Raw genomic sequence first — 23,894 nt, 5'->3', positions numbered from 1 at the left:
ATGTGCTGTTGCTGCATTTGCAGAATGGATTAGATTTCCAATGGTCAGACCCTCAACAATCAGCAAGTTATTCCCTATTCTGTGGGACAAACCCTTTGACTTCTTAGATGGATCCAGCTCACATTCTTAAAACAGCAAAACTTGTAGTGTAAGAATAAGTTCACATGTAGCAGATTTGGTGCAGATTTTGCACAACTGAAAACCCCAATCTTCACACCATGTAGTACGGCTTTTGATGTGGATCCGCAGCAGACTTCACATATTCCATTAAAGGGATGAAGCCTATTGGGTATCTGCACTGCAATCTGCATCAAATAGTGTAAATTCAGGGGGGGGGGGTTTTTGCGGTGCAAAATCCGCACCAAATCCGTTACATGTGATTATACCTCAAAACCAAAGAGACACTTGTCTACCTTATAAACCATTGATAAATTATTGAAAATAGTCCAATGATAATTTGTTTAAGCCACTATTACACAGGCTGACAGTCGATTGGTTTTTCAGGGAGCCGAAAACCGAGCGACTTCGAAAAATTAACGATTCTCTCATTTGCCCAGTTGGATCTCATATTTACAGTCGCCTGAAAATTGCTATTTGGAAGGTTTACTTGTGTGAATGCTGGCCTGTGTAAAAGTACCCTTAAACACGGTCAAACTCAAGAGTCTCGTAGCAGAAGATATTACGAGTGGCAAAATATTTGGAAGAAAGTCCTGTGATTTATGCAATTTAACCTCTTAGGGTCAGTAACACACACGGTTGTTAAAACGCTGTATTTTTGAAGGGCGTTTTTTTTTTAACGTACCCCATCATGATAATGGGTGATGAGGTGCGAAAAAAAAGACACTAAACTAGAGCAGACAACATTCAAAAATTGTGGTGTTAAAAAACGCCACGTTCCAGCACTAGTCTGCGAAGCCTCATTGAAATCAATGGAGGTGTTTTACAGCATTTAGCGTGGCGTTTGAAACGCTGCTGTAGACGCTGTAAAAAGTGGTGTGCGAGAGTGCCCTTAAGGACATGGCCCTTTTTTCCCCTTTTTCAATTTTTGGTTTCTCTTCCCCACTTTAAAAATAAATAAATAAATTTATTCCTCCATCAATGTAGCTGTTTAAGGGCTTGTTTTTTGTGGGGTGAGGCCTCGTTTAGACTAGCGTGTTTTTAGCGCAGAATGTACCAATGCTTTCCTATAAAAGCCTGTCATTTAGACACGCAAAATACTCGTACCTACCAAAGATAGGACATGCGAGTGCAATGCGCATCTAAAGGTCCGTGCTCCATGAAAAGATAGGACCTGACCTATCTTTGCTCCGTGTTTTCCATAGACTCCTATGGGAGCTGGAAAACCCGCACCACGCACTTCGGATCATGTGAATCGGCTACTTCACGGAGCTTGAATTCAACCACTCACGCGATCTTTAGAGCAGCAGAGAAGCGATTTTTTTTGGGAACCTAATCTGAGCAAAAAGCAGGCACGTCTGAATGAGGGCCAAGTTGTATTTTTCAATGGTACCATTTAACATACCAAAAAAATATACTAAAAACTTTTAGAAATGTCTAAGTGGAGGGAAATGGAAAAAAAACCTGCAATTTCGCCATCTTGCCTTTATGGAGTACAACCTGTGGCAAAAATGACACAATAGCTTTATTTCATGGGTCAATATGATTATGACCAAACATGTTTTTTTTCTTCTGTACTACTGTTAAAAAGTAAAATCTCTGTAAAAGTATTTTCTGCCACCATCTTCTGACAGCCATAAATGTATTTTTCTGCCAACAGTTGTGTGATGGCTTGTTTTTTTGTGGGATGTACTGCTGAGAAGAAATCTCCACTGGACAGGAAGTTTCCGACTACTAATAGTGAGGTTACATTCACACGAGCGTGAATCTCACGCGAGTTTTGTGCTTTTGAGTCGCATAAAACCCGTAAATATGAACCCCATTCTTTTGAATGGAATCATACACATGAGCGAATTTTTCCCTCACAGCAATGCTAAAAAATTAAATAAAATTGCTGCATGTCCTATTTATTCGAGTTCCTCGAAATGCTTCATCCGTTGTTTCTCATGGGACAGTCAAACCCATGTGCACGCGAGTGCCATGTGATGTTTCCTACTGAAATCAATGGGATACATTTGCCGATCTTACGACGTTCGTAATACAAGCCCTGGAGGATCGGAATTTCAGAGAAGTGATGTGAGGCGTTTTTTTGCATGAAAATTGCCTCGCATCCATGAGTAAAACACAGCGGTGATAAGTGCAATGCGAACCAAGATGGCTGGCACACAGAAAGTCGTGGTGCGGTGTGTGGGGTATGAAGATAGTGGGCCCATTCTTCAACTGAAACTTTACTTCTACCAAGTATCTGCAATGGTTACGCAACAAGGAGTTCCCATCATTGTGCAACGAAGATGGCCCATTCCCAGTGTTCTTACAGCAGGATGGTGTCGCCCCTTCTCACTCACACACACACACACACACACACACACACACACACACACACACACACACACACACACGAAGTGATGCCTGCGAGTTTTTGGATCAGCAATTTTCTGGCAAGTGGATTGGCTAACATGGCATCAAGCTCGCTGGATCTCACCCCCTTGAAATTCTAGCCGAGGGGTGATGTCAACTACAGGGTTTACAAAGTGAAAATCCAGAATGTGGCACACATGTAACAGCGGATCCTGGATGCCTGTGCAAGCATTTCTGCTGAGGTGTTGCTCTCAATTAGAGATGAGCGAGCGTACTCACTAAGGCAAACTACTCGAGCGAGTAGTGCCTTATGCGAGTACCTGCCAGCTCGTCTCAAAAGATCCGGGTGTTGGCGGGAGGGGGAGAGCGGGGAGGAACGGGGGAAGAGATCTCTCTATCTCTCCCTCTCCCCCCCCGCTTACTCCAGCAACTCACTGCTCTTCCCCGCCGGCCCCCGAATATTTAGAGACGAGCGGGCAGGTACTCTCATAAGCCACTACTCGCTCGAGTAGTTTGCCTTAGCGAGTACGCTCGCTCATTTCTACTCTCAATGCATTATGAATGGGAGAATAGGATAGCTTTGACATTCAAAACAATGGGGAGCACATTAAGCATATCCTGTAGTGGATCCATTGTTGTGTTTCATGTCATAGAAAAATTAATAACTTTATGAATAAAGATGCATGATAAGCACAGATTTGGATTCCTCATCAAATTCTCTACTACATACATATGTCACATGTACCCCAATCCCATTTGAAAATATTGACTTGGTTCTAAGATGGCGGCTATCAAAATGGCCACTGTGTTGAACACCGCCCCTCACAGATTTCCCCCATTCTCTTTGCAACATGCCACACACACACAACATGGCTTTCCCAACTATCAATTTCCATTTATTCAAGAGTCTCCATACCTTTGGTCCATCCTATAGATTGATATATGTAAGGAAACCTAAGACCACATTCAGAGTCTTTGAATAGAAGCAGAGCCCCAGAGGTAAAGGAGTGGATCACTACTGTCAACCAACTAATGTGCAGATGTTGATAACAGCAGGTAAGTGGTGACAATGGTGAGCATTTAGCTGGATTATATGACAAAGTGTGACTAAGAATTGCAATATCTTAATTAATTTAAAGCCACCCTAGAAAATGTGTAGAACGTTTCATTGTACTGCTTCCGTTGAACCCACTGATGTCATGATTGCAGTTTTTTTTGTTCTATTTTAACAAAAAAACGGCCACTAGGTGGAGGCAGGAGAAAACCAATGTGCTCGTTAATGATGACCCATTTTCAGAATCCAGTCTGGACATGCAGATGTGTTCTTCAGGGTAAATCTAGTCTAGCCGTAAAATGTATTTCTGGCAAATATAATGTTCATAGGGCCGAAAGACATTGATAAAGGGTCATTTTAATTAACTCTTACAAACACATTTCTAATACCATTTATTCATTTTTCTCCTGCTTTCCAGTTTCAGCCATTTGCTAGTGGCATCTATATTCAGGACCGGCTTGGTCATTTGGTTTTTCTTATTTTCATTAATTTATTTGCAACTAAACTATACAAACCGACATAAAAAAGTAATATAAACTATTATAAGAGCTAGACATATTCACATCTATGTGTAAGATAAAGTACACAAAAAATCCATCCATAACACTGATGCATTTCATGCATAGATGGGAATTACAGCAATCCACAGGTCAGATAAGGACACTACAATATGGCATTGTAATGTCAATAAGACAAGGACGCTAAAACCCTCTGCTGATAAAACTGAACAGATGAAAAGGCAAAGTCATGAAAAAAAAACACACGCAAGAAAAAAAAAGAAGATACAGAAAAAATAACCCAAGGATCTTGTCCATAGTGGTCAATGCTTTCTATGTGTTCTTAGATTCCTCTACAGCGGAGGTGCACAACCTTTTCTGGCCCGAGGGCCACCATGTTGCAATGTCAAAAGTATATGTTATATGTGTCTGATAGATGGGAGTTCTGGAAGCAGAACTTTGACCTGGAAAATGGGTGTCCATAGTGGAGGACATCATGCATACATGTCTGTAGCACTCTTCATTGTAGATTATGAGTATTGTGCTAACAGCACAGTATTTCACAACTTCCATAAATTACAATGCATAGATTGCAATCTCTAAAAAGGTCCATTTACACACAAAGAATCTTTAAAACGATTGAAAGATCGAAAATTCTAGCGATCATTTTGCATCAAGTGGTAATGGGTACTAACACATCATCTTCATTTGCATGTAAAAGGGCCTCCAGGAGCTGTTTGCAGAGCTGTCTGCATTGTTCTCACTGGAACTCCTGGCAGAATACAATGTAATCTCTTAGCTACTGTGGAGAACACAGCATGCAGTCCATTGAGAGATACTTTATCTTTCTGCAGCTGAACGGTGGATTTTAAGTTCACCTTAAAATAATCGTTTAGACGAAAAGTGCACGGTAGTAGCGTTTACATGCAACGATTTGCTCATTTGCAGTCGTCCGAACGAATTTTGAGCTACAATTGTTGCGTGTAAATGGGCCTTAACTTATACATTCCTTCAAAAACGGGGTGAAGGAACCCAGAGTTAGGCAAGTACTAATGGTGCCCTGTGTGGCTATTTGTACACCTGAGCTGTGGGCCACTCTTCTATCACATGCAAACTACACAGAAAATGATTTGTGTCTCCAGATTATTAGGGAGGTCCACACAAAATGGCATCATGGGCCGCATGTAGCCTAGGAGCCACAGATTGTGCACCTTTACTCTATATCAATGACAACCATAATGTAACTAGCCACTATGGGCAATCACACTTTGTCTTGATATTCTTCTTTCCATCCAAACATCCCATAACAGACATTCACACAGGTACATGGACATTTGTCAGTTGTGTGAAAGAAGCAAAGACTTTTCAGCTGGGAAGAATTTGCTGTTGAAGTAAGTAATCTGCCCTCCAGCAGAAAATGACTGGCTTCCAGCAGTGAGATTATAATAATAATGGAGAGGATCTGGGCAAAGGATGGAATTTGCATTCCAACCACATTCAGAAGGGAAAAGCTTGTTTTACTCAATCTTTAATCACTTTGTGTGTAGAGGGAAGGACATTGTGTATTTAGTCATCCTACCTAAACTTTGTATATAAGATCTGACATTATGGGAACTCGCTGCCTTCAAGAGACTTTCTTATCTTATAAAGTGATAGCCTATTGATAGGATATGCTTACACTTTATCATTTGTGGGGACCGATCTTAAGGGCCCATACCTATCCTGAGAATGAGGGGTTTGCAGCAGCGATGTAAAATTGACTTCCCCTTCTAAGTTTTCCCTGCACAGTGACACTTTTGGCCATCTGGCAGAGTAGGGAAGTGCAGCCAGCACAATTCACTTGACTATCCTGTATACTACTTCAGGAAAATAAATTAACTTTCTTTGAAGTGATCCTTAGTTTTTGCTAAAACTAGTTCCTGTGGTAGGCGATCTCACAGCTCTTACAGTAAAGATGCCTTTTTGCAGTTGCAGACCGAACATTTTCAACTTCCTTCATGTGCTGTAACTGTGGACAGTCCCTTTATTAAAAGTTTAGCCTTCTGTGCTCACGAATTCTCCTGTTTGCTTGTGAGACAGGTAGAAGCTGCTCATGTCTGCTATCTTAGAGTCAGTGTCCGTATGTAAGGCTTTTCCTCCCTCATACAAATGTCCCTGACAAAACACCAGATCCCAGTACTGAATACATACATTAGGAGTAGAGATGAGCGAGCGTACTCGTTAAGGCAACCTACTCGACTGAGTAGTGGCTTATGCGAGTACCTGCCCGCTCGTCTCTAAAGATTCGGGTGCCGTTGGGGAGCGGCGGAGGAGAGCGGGGATCAACGGGGGGGGGGGGGGGGGGGGATCTCTCTCACTCTCTCCCCCCCCCCCGCAACTCACTGCTCTCCCCCGCCGGCACTTCAATCTTTAGAGACGAGCGGGCAGGTACTCCCATAAGGCACTACTCGCTCGAGTAGTTTGCCTTAGCGAGTACGCTCGCTCATCTCTAATTAGGAGGGCATTGAGAAATGTACTTTTCAGCTAGGACATGTTTGGTAATTGGTTCGATGAACACATCCACTGACAGGGGAATTGGCAATCTGCTGCTTTAGAACTTGACTCACTTGTAATGTCCTACTATTGAAAGGTAAGAAAATGTTGCAGATCGAGAATACTCTATTTCATACACATAAATACCTGTTCGTCTGTTGCATACAGCACGTCCATTAGCCGCTGGACAAGGTCATCACCTTCTTGTCCGTGTTCTTGGCACAGCAGTTCAATTTCCCTTAGCTTTCCAAAGTAGAAGTCTCTTTCTTTTTCCACTCCCTCTAGGGCAATTTTTAATGAATGCACCTATGAGCAATAACAGAAATGATCACAATAACTTTTAAATCAAGAGAATTCATATTTGCAGCAATGGTCAGATATCAATTTTAACCTTTCCAGTGTAAGGCATCTCTTATGTAGGTTGCATGATATGGGCCTATTCCTCAGGAAGATCAACTTAGGTCCTACATGTTCAGAAGGCACTCTTCGCATAAATTAACAGGACTTGAGCATACCACCAGTGAATTGCAGATGGGTATAATATGGAAGACAGTCTTGGCACTTCGTACAGGTTCATTTGCTCTTCTCTCACTATATAGTTGCAGCTATGCTGTATAATGGATAAAAACAATTGACCAGGCTAAATGATTAAGGTAAATCTGCAACGGCTCCTCTTTCAGGCCAGCAATGTACTGCTGTCCAGTCTTATGACCCAACATCACATATATGGCATCAGGCTGGTGATTCTCACAACGCACACGGTATGGCACAGAAATAATCTCTCTGGTGATTAATAATGTCTCAGGTGATTAATGATTCATAATTTGACAAGGGACTTCTCCTTTCCTAAAACATTCTATCCTGGCTATTGTAAATGAATACTGGAAGCCCTGTAAGATGGCTAAAGGGGTTGTCAGACTTTACTTTTTTTTTACATAGCTCTGTGCCCAAAACTTTATAGAATCAATATACTTACCACTATGACATCTAACAGGTGATGTCATCTGATCATCTGGCCTGGTGACATCACTGATGATGCTCTACGTCGGGGCTTCCTATTGGCTGCAGCAGGCATGTGGGTAAACAACCATATGACTGCTGTAGCCAAAGTAAACAGAAGACTAAGGAGCAGAGCTGGCGGTGGGGGTGCAGCACTGGCGGTGGAGAGGTGAGTTTTAGTATTTGTTGTTTGTTTTTTTTTTATATTGGACTATTCCTCCCCCCCCCCCCCGCACTGCCATCATAAAACCCCTTTAAATTCTTATGTTATGTGCTTCTTACTAAAAGATGAAATGCACAAAGCTTACCTGTTCATTAAGATGTGCAACTTGTGATTCCAAGTCTTTATCACTTTTTACTGATGAAGTTGGTGCAGCTTTCTTTGCAGATGATGGGCGAGATGATGTGGTGCCTGGTTTTGCTATAGGACTTGATTTTGCTGCTCCTAGGATAAAAAACAAACATTGTAAAAACCAGTAATCGTACATAAAGCTCACATGTCAATTACATACAGAGTTTAGCCACTGAAGCATTTCCTTTTTACCATTCCAATCACATTTGTAGACATATCCTGGATCACAGCAAATAAAATGGAGGTAGCAATGTCAAGTTTTCCTACAAAGAACGCAATATGTGTAATATATGAACGGAGAACTGCATCATCCATCCAGGGAGCGGTCCATTTAAATGACCACCGATCTTCAAGAAATGCTCAGTGCAACCTCCAAACTTTCTAGCCTGTAGGGCCCAAAAAGAGCAACTTTTCATAGGTTGCAACCACAAGTTATTTTTTAAATTAGCTTTCCAGGGTGTAGAAAGAGCATATAGAAGAGTACAGTAGATGCACTAATATGTAGTGCACTTGATCAAGAACTCCTGGGGCAAATATACATTTCACCATGATAAGTACATTGAAAAATACAGTGTTCAGGACAAATTGTATATTGATTTATGAAGCCCATGTGCTACATTTTACAATACATTCAACTAAGTCAAAAAAGTGGATGGGGCTTTAAAGCTGCCTTGTTAATAAATGTGCTACATTACTGGGCCATTCACTTGTATAGTATGCCAGTATTCAGAAATCTCCAAAGATTTTAATTGAACAACCCTTTCCCCATCCAATGTCTGACGTCTGAAGACATTATGATTTGAAGCTGTACAGCTCCGATGTTGGAAGACGTCTGTCGGGGTTTTCTTACTGTATATTGCCAGCCTCTCTGCTGTCAAAGCCTATCCAACGTGCCACCTCACGCAGTACTGGCTTTACCCAGCAGATAGGGCCGTTGTATAATGGCAGAAAGAGTAAGAGCCCTAGGAAAACCAGGATATAAATTGGATTGAAAAGGGTTAAAAACCTCCATTGTGCATCCTCCTACTTCCACACAACATATATTCTTGGCAGATTTTCACAAATATTAACTGAATGGATTAAGAACTTCTAACACTGGCTACACACAAGAAAATTGGTTAACCCACAAATTAGGCAGGGTCAGCTGACAATCTTATGAGTATGGGGGCACCTCAACTTTTGGATTTCAACAGGCCCAATCTTTTGTTATTGCAGGAGATAAGCCAATGCCAGAGGGGTCCAGCAGCAGCTTAATCCCAATTCGCCAAATATGCATATTTATGGTAGGGTTGTTAAAACTAGTTATGGTGGAGTTATTTCATCGGACTGGTCAAAGTTAAAGATGATCTTCAAACAATACAATGTCAGATAACACATCAGTAATGAATTATTCAGTCTACTTGGCATTGACAGCAAAATGCAGCCATGCCTAGCTCTCACATTCTCACTAACAGGCGGCACTAGTCACCTTGTCTCACAGCATCTTGCCATTTCATTGCATATCTTTAGCGGTTTATTTCTGTTAGAAATATATTACATTCCTGTTATAATTTCTGTGGCTCTGAGGATCGTAGGCTTCTTGCCCAATACAATGTGGGTTTTAGCATCACAGACAGTATTGTGTGGTTTATATAGACGTTGGCAATGGCAGCAACATGGTTTGGTTAGTCACTGGAGATATCCAAATATGCTTTAACAAAACAATGCATAAGAAAAGATGTTCATCAATGTCATATACAATAGAAAAGCTGTCATCAACTGATACATCTATTGATGCCACTAGAATATTCTGTACAAAGAAACCCTACCAAAGTGAGGTAGGGGATGTAGAACGGAAGATAACTTGGGAGGATATATGTAACTCAAGATAAACTAAATGGATGCCCAGCTGTCAGTATATGGTTTTCATGCCCTCCTCTTCTTGCTAGCTTAAGATCTCAGTATTAAACTACAGAGAGGTTGCTTGTAACCATGTGGACATATAGGTTTGTATAGGAGCTGTGTACACAAAACAGTAGGATATTTTGAATGAAGACTATTTGCACAGTTATTTTGCATGGGTTTGAGCAATAAAAATTATTGCAAAAGGCACATGGAGCATACAAAGTCAAAATTAATTGAAGATATTTTTTTAAATTGATTATGATCTTTGCAGGGTTTATCCAGGGCTCATTGATAATTTTAGACACTGGCACGATATTTCCTACTCTATCCCTACTCACAATGCTCCTACAATGAATATACAATACAATGTGTAAACTTATTAAAAGGGAATGGAAAGACCCAACCCAACATTATAGGATCTATTCTCAATCAGAACCACTGGCAGCCCCCAGCAAAGCTGTGCAGATTCCAGTGCCCACGGCACTCCAACTGCTGAACGCCCAAAGGCTGGGATTTGTCAATTAGTTTGCTGTTGAATCCCTTGGTGGGCCCCTGAACGGAGCTAAAATAGATGCTATGCCCGTTACAGGTAGCTGATCTGTCAAATGCTGAGATGGTGCCAAAGAGGTTGCGCCAGCCACCAGGGTCTTCCACATCAAGAAAGTCCTGCACAGGTGGTGTGCAGTCAAGTTTTTTCCCCACTGGTGCAATGGACATGACCACTGTGAGGTGGAGACATTACTACTGTGTAGGGGACACAGAGGGAGACAAAAGAGGGGAAAGGGTAGGCAGAGTATTGGAGAAGCAACTGAGAAAAAATCCCGGTGGACTTTAGGGACACCACTATTATGAGCCTCTTCAAAAAGGGGAAAAGAATAGACTGTAGAAACTATCAAGGTGTCTCCCTTCCAAATTTCAGAGAAAATCCTTGCAAACCATCTTCTACCCATTTCAGAAGACATCCTCCCGAAATCACAGAATGACTTCCGTCCTTCCAGAGGAACAATGGGTATGATCTTCACAGCATGACAGCGCCAAGAAAAATGCAGGGAACAAAACCCACCACTGTACATGGCTTTCATTGACCTCACAAAGGCATTTGGACCATCCTCCAAAAGATTGGATGCCCTAATAAATTCGTGAACATCCCGCGGCCATCATGATGACATGATGGCAACAGTCCTGGACAGCAATGGCTCCCAAAGTGACCCATTTAAAGTGGAGTCAAGGGTCAAACAGGGTTGTGTTACCCCAACTTTATTTTCCATCTTTATAGCCATGATACTGCACCTTGTTGATGGGAAGCTTCCCACCGACGTGGAAATCTAAAATCGGACAAATGGCAAATTATTTAACCTTAACAGACTAAAAGCCAAAACCAAGCTCACAACAACGTCTGGTATAGAACTTTAATAAGCTGATGATTTCGTAGTCTGTGCTCATTCAGAAGATCTACAAGGCACTATAAACATCTTTGCAGAAGGATATGAAAAGCTTGGCCTCTTACTGAACATCGAGAAACCAAAGTCCTTTATCAGCAGGCACCCACTAATTCTTCTGCAATGCCAGAAATACAGCTTAATGGTGTAACGTTAGAAAATGTTGACCATTTCCGCTACCTTGGCAGCCATCTCTCCACAAAAGCCAACATCAATGCCCAAATAAAACACTATCTGAACTCTGCGAGTGCAGCTTCTTTTTTTGAATAAAGCAGAGTGTTTGAGTACTGGGACATTCGTAGGGATACCAAGATGCTTGTTTATGGGCTTGAAGGCCCATTTACACGCAACGATTATCGCTCAAAAGATGTCTTTTGAGCGACAATCGTTGTGTCATTTACAGCGCAAGATGATCGCTGAAGATGAGCGATCACCTTGCGCTGCCAGCGGAGGATGCAGAAGACAAGCGGTGTGTCCCTGTTTGTCTTCTGCATCCATCTGTTCCCCGCCTCAAGCGGCCAGCTGTTATACAGCTGAGCACTCGGAGTGGAGGATGCAGAAGACAAGCGGGGGTTTGTCTTCTGCATCCCGCTATTTTCTGCACGGAGCGCCCGGCTGTTGTACCACTCTGTTCTTTATACCCAGCCTGTGATCAGGAACGGGATACAGCTGAAACAATGGTATCAGCTGTATCCTGCTGTGAATCCCTGATAAGGCTCATCGTTGTCTTTCAGCATGCTGAAAGACAACGATGAGCGACGGCTTAACGAAAACTGCACAATGTCAGTGCAGTTACACACAACGATTATCGCTCAAAAGACGGCTTTTGAGAGAATTTTGAGCGATAATCGTTGTGTCTAAATCAGCGCTAAGTCAGTACTTCAACTTTCTGTCAGGTTGCTGCCGCTGTGTGTCGGCCGCTCCACATCTATTTCCCTGTGCTGGCTGAGGATGTGACCGCAGGAGACTGGGGCACCATGTAAAGCCCTTGGTCTGCCTGCTGACTGACTTTCTCTAGGCCCTCTGTGCACCGTGGTGAGCTTCTCCTGCACGCAGACACCTCTTCCTAGACCCCCGCTCAGACTCCTCCCCTCTGTGCACCGTGGTGAGCTTCTCCTGCACGCAGACACCTCCTCCTGGAACCCCGCTCAGACTCCTTCTTCTTTCTGGTGATCGTGGAGGAGAACAAGACAGGGGAGGAGACTAAGCAGAGGTTTGGGAGGAAGCTCTAGCATGCAGGAGAGGCTGCCTGGCCGCGCAGATGACCTAGTGAAAGTAATTCTGCGGTCAGTCAGCATAGAGAACATCCAACAAGCACAACATGAGTGATCATGTTTGGAGACCTCGGGGTAAGCGCCTCAATTTTGCCTTTGCTGTGGAGCGACACACTGCCCCCGCTGCTGGTTTGATAGTCTGGGGGGCTGTTGCATACGACAGTTGTTCACACCTAGTAGTGGTACGTTGACAGCTCAGCGATATGTTCAGGACATCCTGCCACTGAAGGGAGAACCGTGACCGGAAGCGGGGCATTAGAACTACCACCGCAGCTACGGTCACAATTACTAAATACCGCTATACAAGAACAAATACCACTGTACTGCTAATGAACTAAATACAGTAGAAAAATTATATTAACAAGAATTCCACTATTAAGGGGGCAAGCAATACCTTTATACATGACCACATATTAGCATCACTGCAAAGTCATCATCATAGCCTATCAATCGTGGCCGAGCATGGTTGCCTTCCAAGTATGGGGTCTTTGCAGTGGGTCCATAGGTGACTATAGAGACCTATTCTTGATCCAGAGGTTCTTTCGCAGTGGGGACATCGGTTACCAAGTGGAAGACGTCACGCCAAGGGCTGGCTTGATGTTCTTTCCTCTTAATACGTTTCTCCCTTTCAACCTCCATTCGTGCCTCTTCGAAGCTCACAGTGCTGTTGGTAATGGCTGACCCCCAATTTGAGCCCTTAGGGAGGGGAAGGGCAGGGCTTCACGGTTCTCTATGCCTATGCCACAGCTTTAAGCCCATTTTTAAATCTCTGTCCACCAACATTCCGTTTTTCATTCTTGAGTTGAGAGTATAAGTAATTGCTTTGCGAGACAGTAGTCGGGCATTCGCACAATGTGGCCAATCCAGCAAAGTTGATTTCGAAGAATCATTGCTTCAATTCTGGTGGTCTTTGCTTTGTCCAGAACGCTGACCTTTGTCCGCCTGTCTTCCCAAGAGATTTGCAGGATTTTACGAAGGCAATGCTGATGGGATCATTCTAGAAGTTGAGAGTGATGTTTATAGACGGTCCATGTTTTGCAGACATATTACAAGCGCTGTTTGCTCTATTTTGCTGATTTTAGCGCACCTTATGAATGATGCTGTGTGCTAAAACCTGGTATAGACAAAAAACTAAAGTAAAATTGCGGCAAAACACTGTAATCGAAATCGCAGCGTTCTGCCAAACGCCTGTGTGACAGTGGCCTAAAACCACTGTCACACACATCATCAGTAAAACGCCACATCTCAAACGTAGTGTTCTACCATGATTTTGAGCGGTGTTTAAGAACACATTGTACAGCACTACACTGTGTTTTGTACGCACCCCATCATTGTAATGGGCGATGAGGTGCTTTAAAAAGTGCTAAAACACATTAAAGTAGAGCAGACAGCTCTTGAAAATCGTGGTGTTAGAAACTCCTCATTAGAACTCTGGTCTGCGAAGACCCATTGAAATCCATGGAGGCATTGTATAGAGTTTACCATAGTGTTTGAAACGGGGAGGTAAATGCTGTAAAAAAGCGCTGTGTGCGAGAGTGGCCTAATGGTATGTTCTCAAGTACAGAAAATGGTGCAGATTGTCCGCAGCAGACAATTTGCACCAAGTTCCGCATCTAAACCACAATTGGAAAAAACTGTCAAAATCCACGCCAGGTTTTTATGCGTATCCGCAGCAGATTTCACCTTTCCAATTTTCTTTTGTGGTTTTGATGCAAAATTTTGTATGGAACGTCCGATGAAAAAAAAGCCATTTTCCACTACTTGGAAACACACCTAGACCAGTTTTTCACACGGGTGATAACGCAGAATTATGAAGCCCATGCCTTCCTTCACATTTGCAATGTTTCACTCATGCGATGTTGCGTGGATAAAAAAAAACAAAAAACGATGCGTGCCCTAGCGTTCTGCTCTTTCTTCTTTTTTTTTTAGTCGCCTAGGTTTCCCTATGGAGCCTTCGTTTTATCGCACCACACGAACTTTAACATTAGAAAGTCCTATTGTCTTTGTCGCAAGAAAACTGCAAGCGGCAACAATGTTCTTGTAAAAAAAAGCATCGCTGACGCTCGGGCATCTCCATGAGAAAAACTGCAATATTGCACGATTTTGCGATCGCCCATGTAAAACTAGCCTAAGGGCATGGGGATGGGGGCCAAGCTGAACTTCTGCACCCGGGGCTCATGAGCCTCTAGTTACGCCCCTGATTGTCAGTCTTTTTTTCATAGTTTTGTCAGAATTGTAAAACTAAGCTAAATATTGTTTATAAATATTAAATCAAACACATCTGTCCAACAACTTTGTACAAGACGACTGTGTAGTCAGTATCTTTACTAGTGAACCCCTTCAAGATGATACTCAAATGAAGAGCACCCTTATGATCACCCTTATAATACGGGTCACCAGAAGTAGTTGATGACAAGTTTATATAAGAAAACCAACAAGAAAAAGGTTCAGTGCCCCAGACTAAAGGGGGACTCGAGGAAGTTAGAGGTTTCAGTCTTGCCTACATTAAAAGACGATTCCAAGAAGATTAATATGCAGTAACGCTCCTTATTACAGAATGTGCATCGTTCTCATGGAAGAGCAGAGACCCAAACATGTAGGGCCTTCTGCCAATCTTATTTCTCCCTTTCAAGCAGTAGGTGCTTATTTTTAGCAATCCCTTAATCTAGTGGCATTTTCCAGACACTATTGTGAATCATCCGGCTCTCAGAGTACCTTCTGGGGGAAATGGGGGAGGACTGACTGACTCTACCATCTTCATTAACTCTCATGCTGTAGAAGTACGGCACAGGAAAATGTCTTCTTTATGTATGAACCATTTCTATGACCTTTACTGTGTTATCAGAGAGCAGATCATCCTAAAGAGATGCGACAGTGAATACATTTAATAAGCCTAACATAATTCCCTAAGGGGCATGTCATATAGCACAGCAAAAACAACCAAATTCTACAACTCTCGTTTACCTAAAATAACCCCAGCGCATCATAGTTGCAGACTTTATAGGAAACTATTAAATAGCTATTTAGGGGTTTACAGTCCAAGTAAATGCATATGTCTGCACAGCATCAGGCACGTACAAACAATAGTTAGAACTACAAGCCTCAGCAGCTCACACACCGGGCAGAATGGGCTTCTGAAAACAGGAAGTGGCAAAAGGGCAATCTGGGGTAAAGCCACGCTCACAACTGCACTTTTCCCCGTTGTATTTAAAACGCCGCGGTCTAATGCTGCCATTGACTTCAATAGGCCCTTGCAGACCTGTGCTCGATTGCGGCATTTTCTAACGCCGTGATTTTCGAGCGCCGTCTACTCTATTTTGCCACATTTTCGGACTTTTTAACGCACCTCATCACCTATCACAATGATGGGGTGCATTAAAAACCACTGTCTGACGCAGTAATATGCGCACAAAAACTGTGGTGCAATCACAGCAAAATGCTGCAATCATAATTGCGGCGTTTTGCCAATCCTATGTCTGAGAGTGGCCTAAGAGTAAAAGGCTGGAGCACCCTAGCCAACACCGATAAGGAAAAAATGAGGGAACTTTGAAACATCTAGATATCTGCAGTTTTTCTAAGGAAAGTAGAGCATATAATTGGTATTATGAGTTTGACACACTAACGATATTAATGATTCAGGAATCACAGATGTTAATTTGACTGAATTATACAGCATAAGAAAGAATTGCTATGGTTACAGGTTTTTTTCTCAATTTTTTTTTCTTTGGAGTCTCATTAACCCAATTAAAAAATTAAAAGGATGCACTATGCTTAAATGTATTACACACATATATATATGTAAATACATATCTATATATATTTTCCTATACATGAACATACAGGCACATCAATCAGCCAAAACATTGAAATGACCTGCCTAATGAAACATCTCCAACTCGTCAAGCTATTTACTCCATAATGCCTTTGAAAGAGTCATCTTGTGGTATTTGGAACCAAACTTTTTTAAGCAGATGCTTTTATTGCAAGTTGCAAGGGGTCTGCATTTGGATTGGTTTTTCCAGCACATGCACCCGGCCATGCATAGGATTTAAATGAAATCATTCATTAACCAAGCTTCCATCTTCCATTCCTCTGTGGTCCAGTTCTGATGCTCATGTGCCTTTGTAGCCACTTTCACCATTGGACAGGGATCAGCATGGACAATGACTGGTCTGCCGTTATGCAGTAAGTTTCGACACCTGTTTTAGCCAACAGTAACTTTTTCAGCAGTTTGTGCTACAGTAGCTCTTCTGTTGGACCAGATCAAATGGGCTACTTTTCACTCCCCATGTGCATTGATTAACCTTAGACACCTATAACCCTGTCACTGATTGATCTGCCTTGGATTATGCTTGATAGGTCTTAGCCATTGTACACCAGCGCTATCATTCTGGAAATTCTCTGAAGTAGTCTAGCCATTAAAATTTGGCCTTTGTGAAAGCTGTCCATTTTTCCAGTTTCTAATATCCAACACATCACCTTCAAGAACGGTTCCCTGACTTACTGCCTAATGCATCTCACCCCTCAAAAAAGCCATTGTAATAATTAATATTACAAAACCTAAAGGACTTCAAGCTCAAGTGGAATATTTTGTGGAACAATAATAATCATCACTTAAAGGGGCTTGACAAAGCATTTATGCACAATATGCGTTGCGGTTCGTAGCGTGTTGGTTTGAACGTATTAATATTGTTTATTCTTGATACTTATCCTATCCCTATCATAGCATTGGTTATCATGTGTTATTACTAGAGACGAGCGAACCTACTCGGCCACGCCCCTTTTTCGCCCGAGCGCTGCGATTTTTCGAGTACTTCCGTACTTGGATGAAAAGATTCGGGGGGCGCCGTGGGGGAGTGGGGGGGGGTGGGTGGGGGGGGAGAGAGCTCCCCCCTGTTCCCCGCTGCTACCCCCCGCTCCGCTACGCCGCCCCCCGAATCTTTTCACCCGAGTACGGAAGTACTCGACAATCGCGGTGATCGATCGAGTAATTACTCGAAACGAGTATATTCGCTCATCTCTAGTTATTACATGTGTACTGCTTGATATTATTACAGTGCAGATATATAGGAGACTTATATTTGTCTCTGTTAAAGAGAATTTCAGTTGGGAGATACCCATGATATTACACATACTTTGCCTTGCCTTCTTATACGATTTTGAAGGTATTTTTTCTACTGTATATTGTGGATTTTCTTTAGTAGATCATTATTATTGAAGTTAGTACTTAAAGGGGTTGTCCCGCGAAACAAAGTTGGGGTATACACTTCTGTATGGCCATATTAATGCACTTTGTAATGTACATCGTGCATTAATTATGAGCCATACAGAAGTTATTCACTTACCTGTTCCGTTGCTAGCGTCCTCGTCTCCATGGTGCCGTCTAATTTTCAGCGTCTAATCGCCCGATTAGACACGCTTGCGCAGACCGGTCTTCTCCGTGTTGAATGGGGCTGCTCGTGCCAGAGAGCGGCTCCTCGTAGCTCTGCCCCGTCACGTGTGCCGATTCCAGCCAATCAGGAGGCTGGAATCGGCAATGGACCGCACAGACGACCTGCGGTCCACCGAGGGTGAAGATCCCGACGGCCATCTTCGCAAGGTAAGTAAGAAGTCACCGGAGCGCGGGGATTCGGGTAAGTACTATCCGTTTTTTTTTTTCAACACATGCATCGGGTTTGTCTCGCGCCGAACGGGGGGGGGGGGGGGGGGGGGGGGCTATTGAAAAAAAACAAAAACGTTTCGGCGCGGTACAACCCCTTTAAGCCGTTAGAGATTTTAATGTTCTGGCTATGCATCAAAAGAGGAATACGTACATATGAACATCGTTCTTCCTCTTTACAAGTCACTGTTCAGACCACACATGGAATATTGTGGACAGTTTTGGGCACCGGTACTCAAGAAGGACATATCAGAGCTTGAGTGTGTTCAAAAGGTGGTCAACTAAATGCATAAATGGAATGGGCGGACTACAATACCCAGAGAAGTTATAAAAATTGAGGTTATTTAGTTTAATACAAAGACAGCTGAGGGGCGAACTAATAACTATGTCTAAATATATCAGGGGACAATACAGAGATCTCTCCCATCATGTATTTATACCCAGGACTGTGACTGTAACAAGAGAGCATCCTCTACATCTAGAGGAAAGAAGGTTTCTACACTGACATAGAAGGGGGTTCTTTACTGTTAGAGCAGTGAGACTATGAAACTCATTGCCTGAGGACCTAGTGATGGCAAATTCACTAAAAAAAAAGAGTTCAGGAGGGCCTGGATGCTTTTTGAGTGCAGTAATATTGCATGTTATAATCACTAGCTTACTTCAGAAGCTTTTTATTCTGACTACCAGATTTGGAGTAGAAAAAAAAATATTTTTCCTAGAGTAAGAAATACTGACTTTTACCTCATGGGGTTTTTCGCCTTGCTCTGAATTTACATTGCAGAATAATAGGCTAAACTGGATAGATGGATGGGTGGATGTCTTTTTTCAGCCATTTATGTTGCGTTGAATGTGTATGGGGGCCAACCAACTCCCCCAACGGCAGATGTCAGGAGAGATAAAGATGGGGCAGCTGGATTTCAACTGCCCAATCCTTTTGTTCATGAATGATAAACCACTGCCAGAGGTGACTGGCATCAGCTTTCTTGGCTTACTACTTAAAAACACATGCACACTCAGCTGAGCATATGGGGTCCGGAGAGATAGCGGTCCATCGAAGGCTTGTTCAACGAACCACTTTCTAATGTCTTTGGGTAGCCTTGTATTAAGCTGTAGGACACAAAACATTTCTCTCATACAGAACATTTGCCGTCACACCTCTGAAGCTAGAACTCTTGTTGCCTTTTGGACAAAAGAGAAGAACAGTTGACATTCCACTGCGCGGTATACAAGGTAATGTGTGGTCCTAACACTGCTGAAGTCAGGCAAAGGCTGAGAAATTCATACTTGGTGCTGGGCAGGCTAGATGTGAATTTGGCATGCTCTGCCTCTTTCATTATTAATCAGACACAGCAGACTTCTCGTCACATCACTGACATTACAGCGTTTATGCCATCCTTTACAAAATAAAAAAAAACAGACAAAAAGAACAGTTCACATTCCACTGCGCAGAATATTAATGCAAGGTAAGTGTGCTGTACGGCGAGTACTCCTAAAGCGTAAAAGGTCATACAGCGCCTCCTCCATAAATAATGGGCACCGCACACTGCAGCAATAGCGCTGTCCTTTGTCAGATGCTTGCAATGGCAAAAAACAAAAAGCACCATTGCCGCTACAAAGTAAAAAGATCCAGGTAGCTGCAGATGTAGGAGGTATGTTGGCTCCAACTTATGGAAACCATAAGAGCAGTCTGTTCTATATTAATGATGTAAATGCAAGAAGAGGTCACCTCAAAATTATGCCAAACCTCTCATGATCTCAGGTGCAATTTATAGAAAAAGCTGGCATTGACCCACTGCAATAAATATAGAGCTTTCAGGATAAATACAAACACTCCTTATGGCCTGGGTTAAATTCCACATATAATAATCCAAGGCCGGTTGTACATCTGCATTGGAACCTCGCAAATCCGGCTCAAAATACTGGAAGAAAAGGTGCTGCGTGCTTTTTCTACTGTCCAAATGCCAGGCAGCTGAGCAGAAATCGAACAGATCCCATTGTAGACAATGGAGTCCATTCGGCGCTGTTTAGTTCCATCCTGAGACAGAGCCATTCGGCCATACGGATTCCCCTTTCCTGCTCCCTGAATGGAGCAAGAAGGCGGAACCCGGGGCTTAGGTGTGAAAGCCATAAAAAGCCTTAAAAGCGCAGGAGACTTTGTTACTTTGATTTGCACTTTGCCATGATTATGCCTAAGGATAGTAAAAACAGCAAGAGTGGAGTTCAGGGGTGCTGTAAGCTGTGCACTCAGTCCTCTGTAAAGGACAGATGTTCTTCTGGAGGAGACCTCTAAGTCAATGACACATCATCAAGCAAGCACTACTCATTGGAGGAGACTTGCTCCTGAGAAGGTTCATATCCAGAAGTGCTGTCCACATGTCCCATCCAGGGGACTGAAATGGTGGCTTACATCATCCATGATTACAGGTCTACGAAGCTGTACAATTGGAGATTAGCATCATAAGGATAACTGTTGTTGTGGCAGAACTTGTAATGCAGCTCAAATATTAGTTCTTTCCTAAACTCCTTAAGGACGAATCCCTTTTTACCCCCCTTCTTCGCTCTCTGGATTCTCCTCCTCGCTTTCAAATAATCTTAACTCCTAATTTTCCATTGAAGTAGCCATCTGAGGACCTGTATTTCGCAGTGAGGCCGCCTGCAGACGGCCAGGTCGGATCCAGCAGCGAGAATTCTTGCCGCGGGACACGACCCGAGCGCCTGCAGACAGCAGTGGGTACTCACCCGCGCCCTGCAGCTCCGCATCTTTCATGTGCCGACTGCCGGCGCATGCGCAGACGGGAGCCGGCGGCCGGTGAGCGACGTCTCAGTGCGAGGCTCCGCGAGCCCCGCACAGAAATAGAACATGCTGCGGTTTGTTTGCCGCGCAAGAGTTCGCACGGCCAAACTGCAGCCGTCTGCCTAGGATTGCGCTTGCTAACGCAATCCTATGGCAGCTTCCAAGGGCGGAAATTCCGCGGGAAATCCCGCCGCGGAATTTCTGCCCGTCTGCAGGCGGCCTAAGAGTTGTATTTTTAAATGGTACGATTCAATGTATTATAGAATGTACGGTGTGCAAAACATGGCAAAAGTTACATAATGCTGATCTATTGCAGAGACTGCACGTGTGCTGTCTCGCCGCGAGAGTTCATATACTATAGCAGAGAGACAGCACGCATGCACAATCTCAGCAATAGCTCAGCTATGCACACCAAGTCACTAGCGACAGAGTACATAGCCCTGCAGGAAGGAGACTCTTCGTCACCGGAAGAAGAGAAATCGGCCGGTTGGAGGTGAGGTGACCCAGGGGATTGCAGGAGACAGGAGAAGATCGGCAGGGAGAAGATGCAGTGAGAAGACTAAAGGGGGAGGAATAGGTAAGTATAGAATTTTTGTTTTCCAATGACAGAACCCCTTTAAAGTCATTCTGCTTAGTCCAGGCAACGAACTAAGAAAACGAACTGCCTAGTATATGTGCTGCATGCCATTTACAAGGGGTGGTTTCTCACACAGTTTTTTGCTTCAGGCTTTACGATTATTTTTTTTGTGCCAAAGTCAGAAGTCGATCGAGCAGAAATGAAGTAGAAGTGCTTCCTTTATATTTCCCATTCCCTGGGAATCAACTTCTGGCTTTGGTTCAAAAAAACTGCATGAAAGATTGCCACAAAAACCTATATGTGAAACCATCCTAATTAGGGAGGAAAGACAGTGTGGGGATTGTCTTCCTCGCTCCCTAGGACAGTATTAGAGCCTCAATCTGCGTCTCCGACTAATTTTCTCCCAGAATCCAAAAAGTACATATTGACAGTTTAATTGGCTATGAAACTGGCCTGTGTGATAGGGAAATTAGATTGTGAGCTCTACTGGGAACATGGACTGATGGGAGTGAGAATATATGGGTATATATGGTATATAGTCCATAGGAAACAACAACTACTAGTAAGTCATGATTTTAATGTGCACATGCTCTAGGGATCAGACCAGTAGGTGTCTCTGGAGAGCAGCTTTTAGGACACTCAATCCAATTCATCACTTTTTCTTCATACTAAAAATTGCCTACAGCAGATGGCAAAGTCGTAAATAAATCAAATAAAATCATTGGAGCTAAAAACTCCCTGCACATTCACTGCATCTACACGGTGCATAAAATCACACATAGGCTGCTTTCACACCTGCGTTTGGGCTCAAGGTTTCGGTCTAGCTGCTCCATTTTCGGAGGAGAGAAACAAATAAAAACTGGAGAGAAAAAAACCAAAAAAAACATCTATTTTTCCCCATTAATTTAAATGCATATAAAAAAGCAAAAACTCCAAAAAAAAAAAGGCAGACTGCCACCGATGTTAAAAATGTAGAAACACTCCTTTAAGGCTGCCCCTCCAAAAGTTGCCATTATCTTATGCTATACATTATAGCTTTTATATCTCTTTTAGTAACTCCACATGTTCGACTGTTCTCCAGCACTGTGCACATATAAAGCGGACATTTCCTGGCTTCCACTCTAAACAAATCACATCATCCTGAAAGATCCAATCCGCTGTGGTCAGTCGTGTTTCGAGTACAGGAATGCAATAACTGCTGTTGGACAGGCACTTTGGACAAGTTCCAGTTCACATGACTGACTGCTATGTTTCTTCTACTGAAACAGCGATTACCTCACACACAAAGGTATGTGTGTATTCTTTCCCACCAGCACAGAACCCCCTACCCTATTCTGGTTTACTAAAAATATATGTCCCATCACCTTGTGGGGTTCACCTTTAAAGCCTCAAACTAAAACCACAACTTAGGGCAACCTCAAGACTCCGATGTACTGCATGAAATACTATAAGGCTAATCCTAGAGACAATAATGTTGATGAGATTCCATAATGCAAGTTGTATCCCAAGCACGAAACACAACACAGCCAAGGAGCCTATCACAAGAACAACAAAAGAGCAGCCAAAAAAATCCAACCTAGTCAAAATGATTGTCAGTCTCAATAACCGGATCATGAGAAAGTTCTATCATGCCTAGGCCACCTTGAGTTTGTGAAGCCTGCTTTACGTTTCAGAGCAGAAATCATGTCAAACTGCAACTATACCGTACTGATCAGCCAGAACTTTAAAAAACACTGACAAGTGAAGAACATTTATTATCTCGTTACAATGGAAGCTGCCGGAGGGGGTGATATATTAGGCTGGAAACGAGCACTCAGTTCTTGAAGTTGATGCATTGGAAGCAGGAAAAATAGTCACACGTAAAGACGTGAAGGCCAAATTGAAGATACTTTGATCCAGTCGTCTAGCCATCACAAACAGCAGGTCTTGTGGGGTGTTCTTGGTATATAGTGGTTAGTATCTCCAAAAGTGATGCCAGGAAGGACAACTAGTGACTCCAGCAGGTTCAACGGTGCTCAGGGTTCACTGATATGCATGGGTAGCAAAAGTCCATTTGGCCCAATTGCACAGAAGTGATACTGTAGCACAAACTGCTGAAAAATTAAATGCTGGTGATGACAGAAAGAGGTCAGAGTACCCAGGGGGAAGTTTACTAAACCCGGCATTTGCGATGTCGGGCTTAGCATAATTTCCCATGGTACACAGCATGCTGAATACATAGAGGCGCAGACCTCTAAGTATTCAGTGCAACTTGGCACCTCCGTGAGTCTTCTCAGAATTGCACACTCGATCCAACCTGGGGTACATAGCTGGTATAATTCATGCCAGTTTCTGACATAAATTATACATGTTTGTCGG

The 23,894-nt window shown here is 43.0% G+C and overlaps 1 protein-coding gene across 3 annotated transcripts in view; it reads right to left on the bottom strand.

Moving 5' to 3' along the window:
* Positions 1–23,894, bottom strand: part of MAPRE2 (microtubule associated protein RP/EB family member 2) — a 155,841-nt gene that overhangs the window by 2,291 nt on the left and 129,656 nt on the right. For all 3 annotated transcript variants that reach the window (XM_066578065.1, XM_066578066.1, XM_066578064.1), the window contains 2 exons: positions 7,866–8,002; positions 6,706–6,864 (listed from right to left, as the gene is read on the bottom strand). In XM_066578065.1, coding sequence (XP_066434162.1) covers positions 6,706–6,864; positions 7,866–8,002 — 296 coding nt within the window. The remainder of the gene's footprint in view (positions 1–6,705; positions 6,865–7,865; positions 8,003–23,894) is intronic.

This window comes from Eleutherodactylus coqui, chromosome 9 (assembly GCF_035609145.1).
Source record: "Eleutherodactylus coqui strain aEleCoq1 chromosome 9, aEleCoq1.hap1, whole genome shotgun sequence".
NCBI classification, from domain to species: domain Eukaryota; kingdom Metazoa; phylum Chordata; class Amphibia; order Anura; family Eleutherodactylidae; genus Eleutherodactylus; species Eleutherodactylus coqui.
Note: the sequence above shows the minus strand (reverse complement) of the source record. Positions and strands in the feature narration are given on the sequence as shown.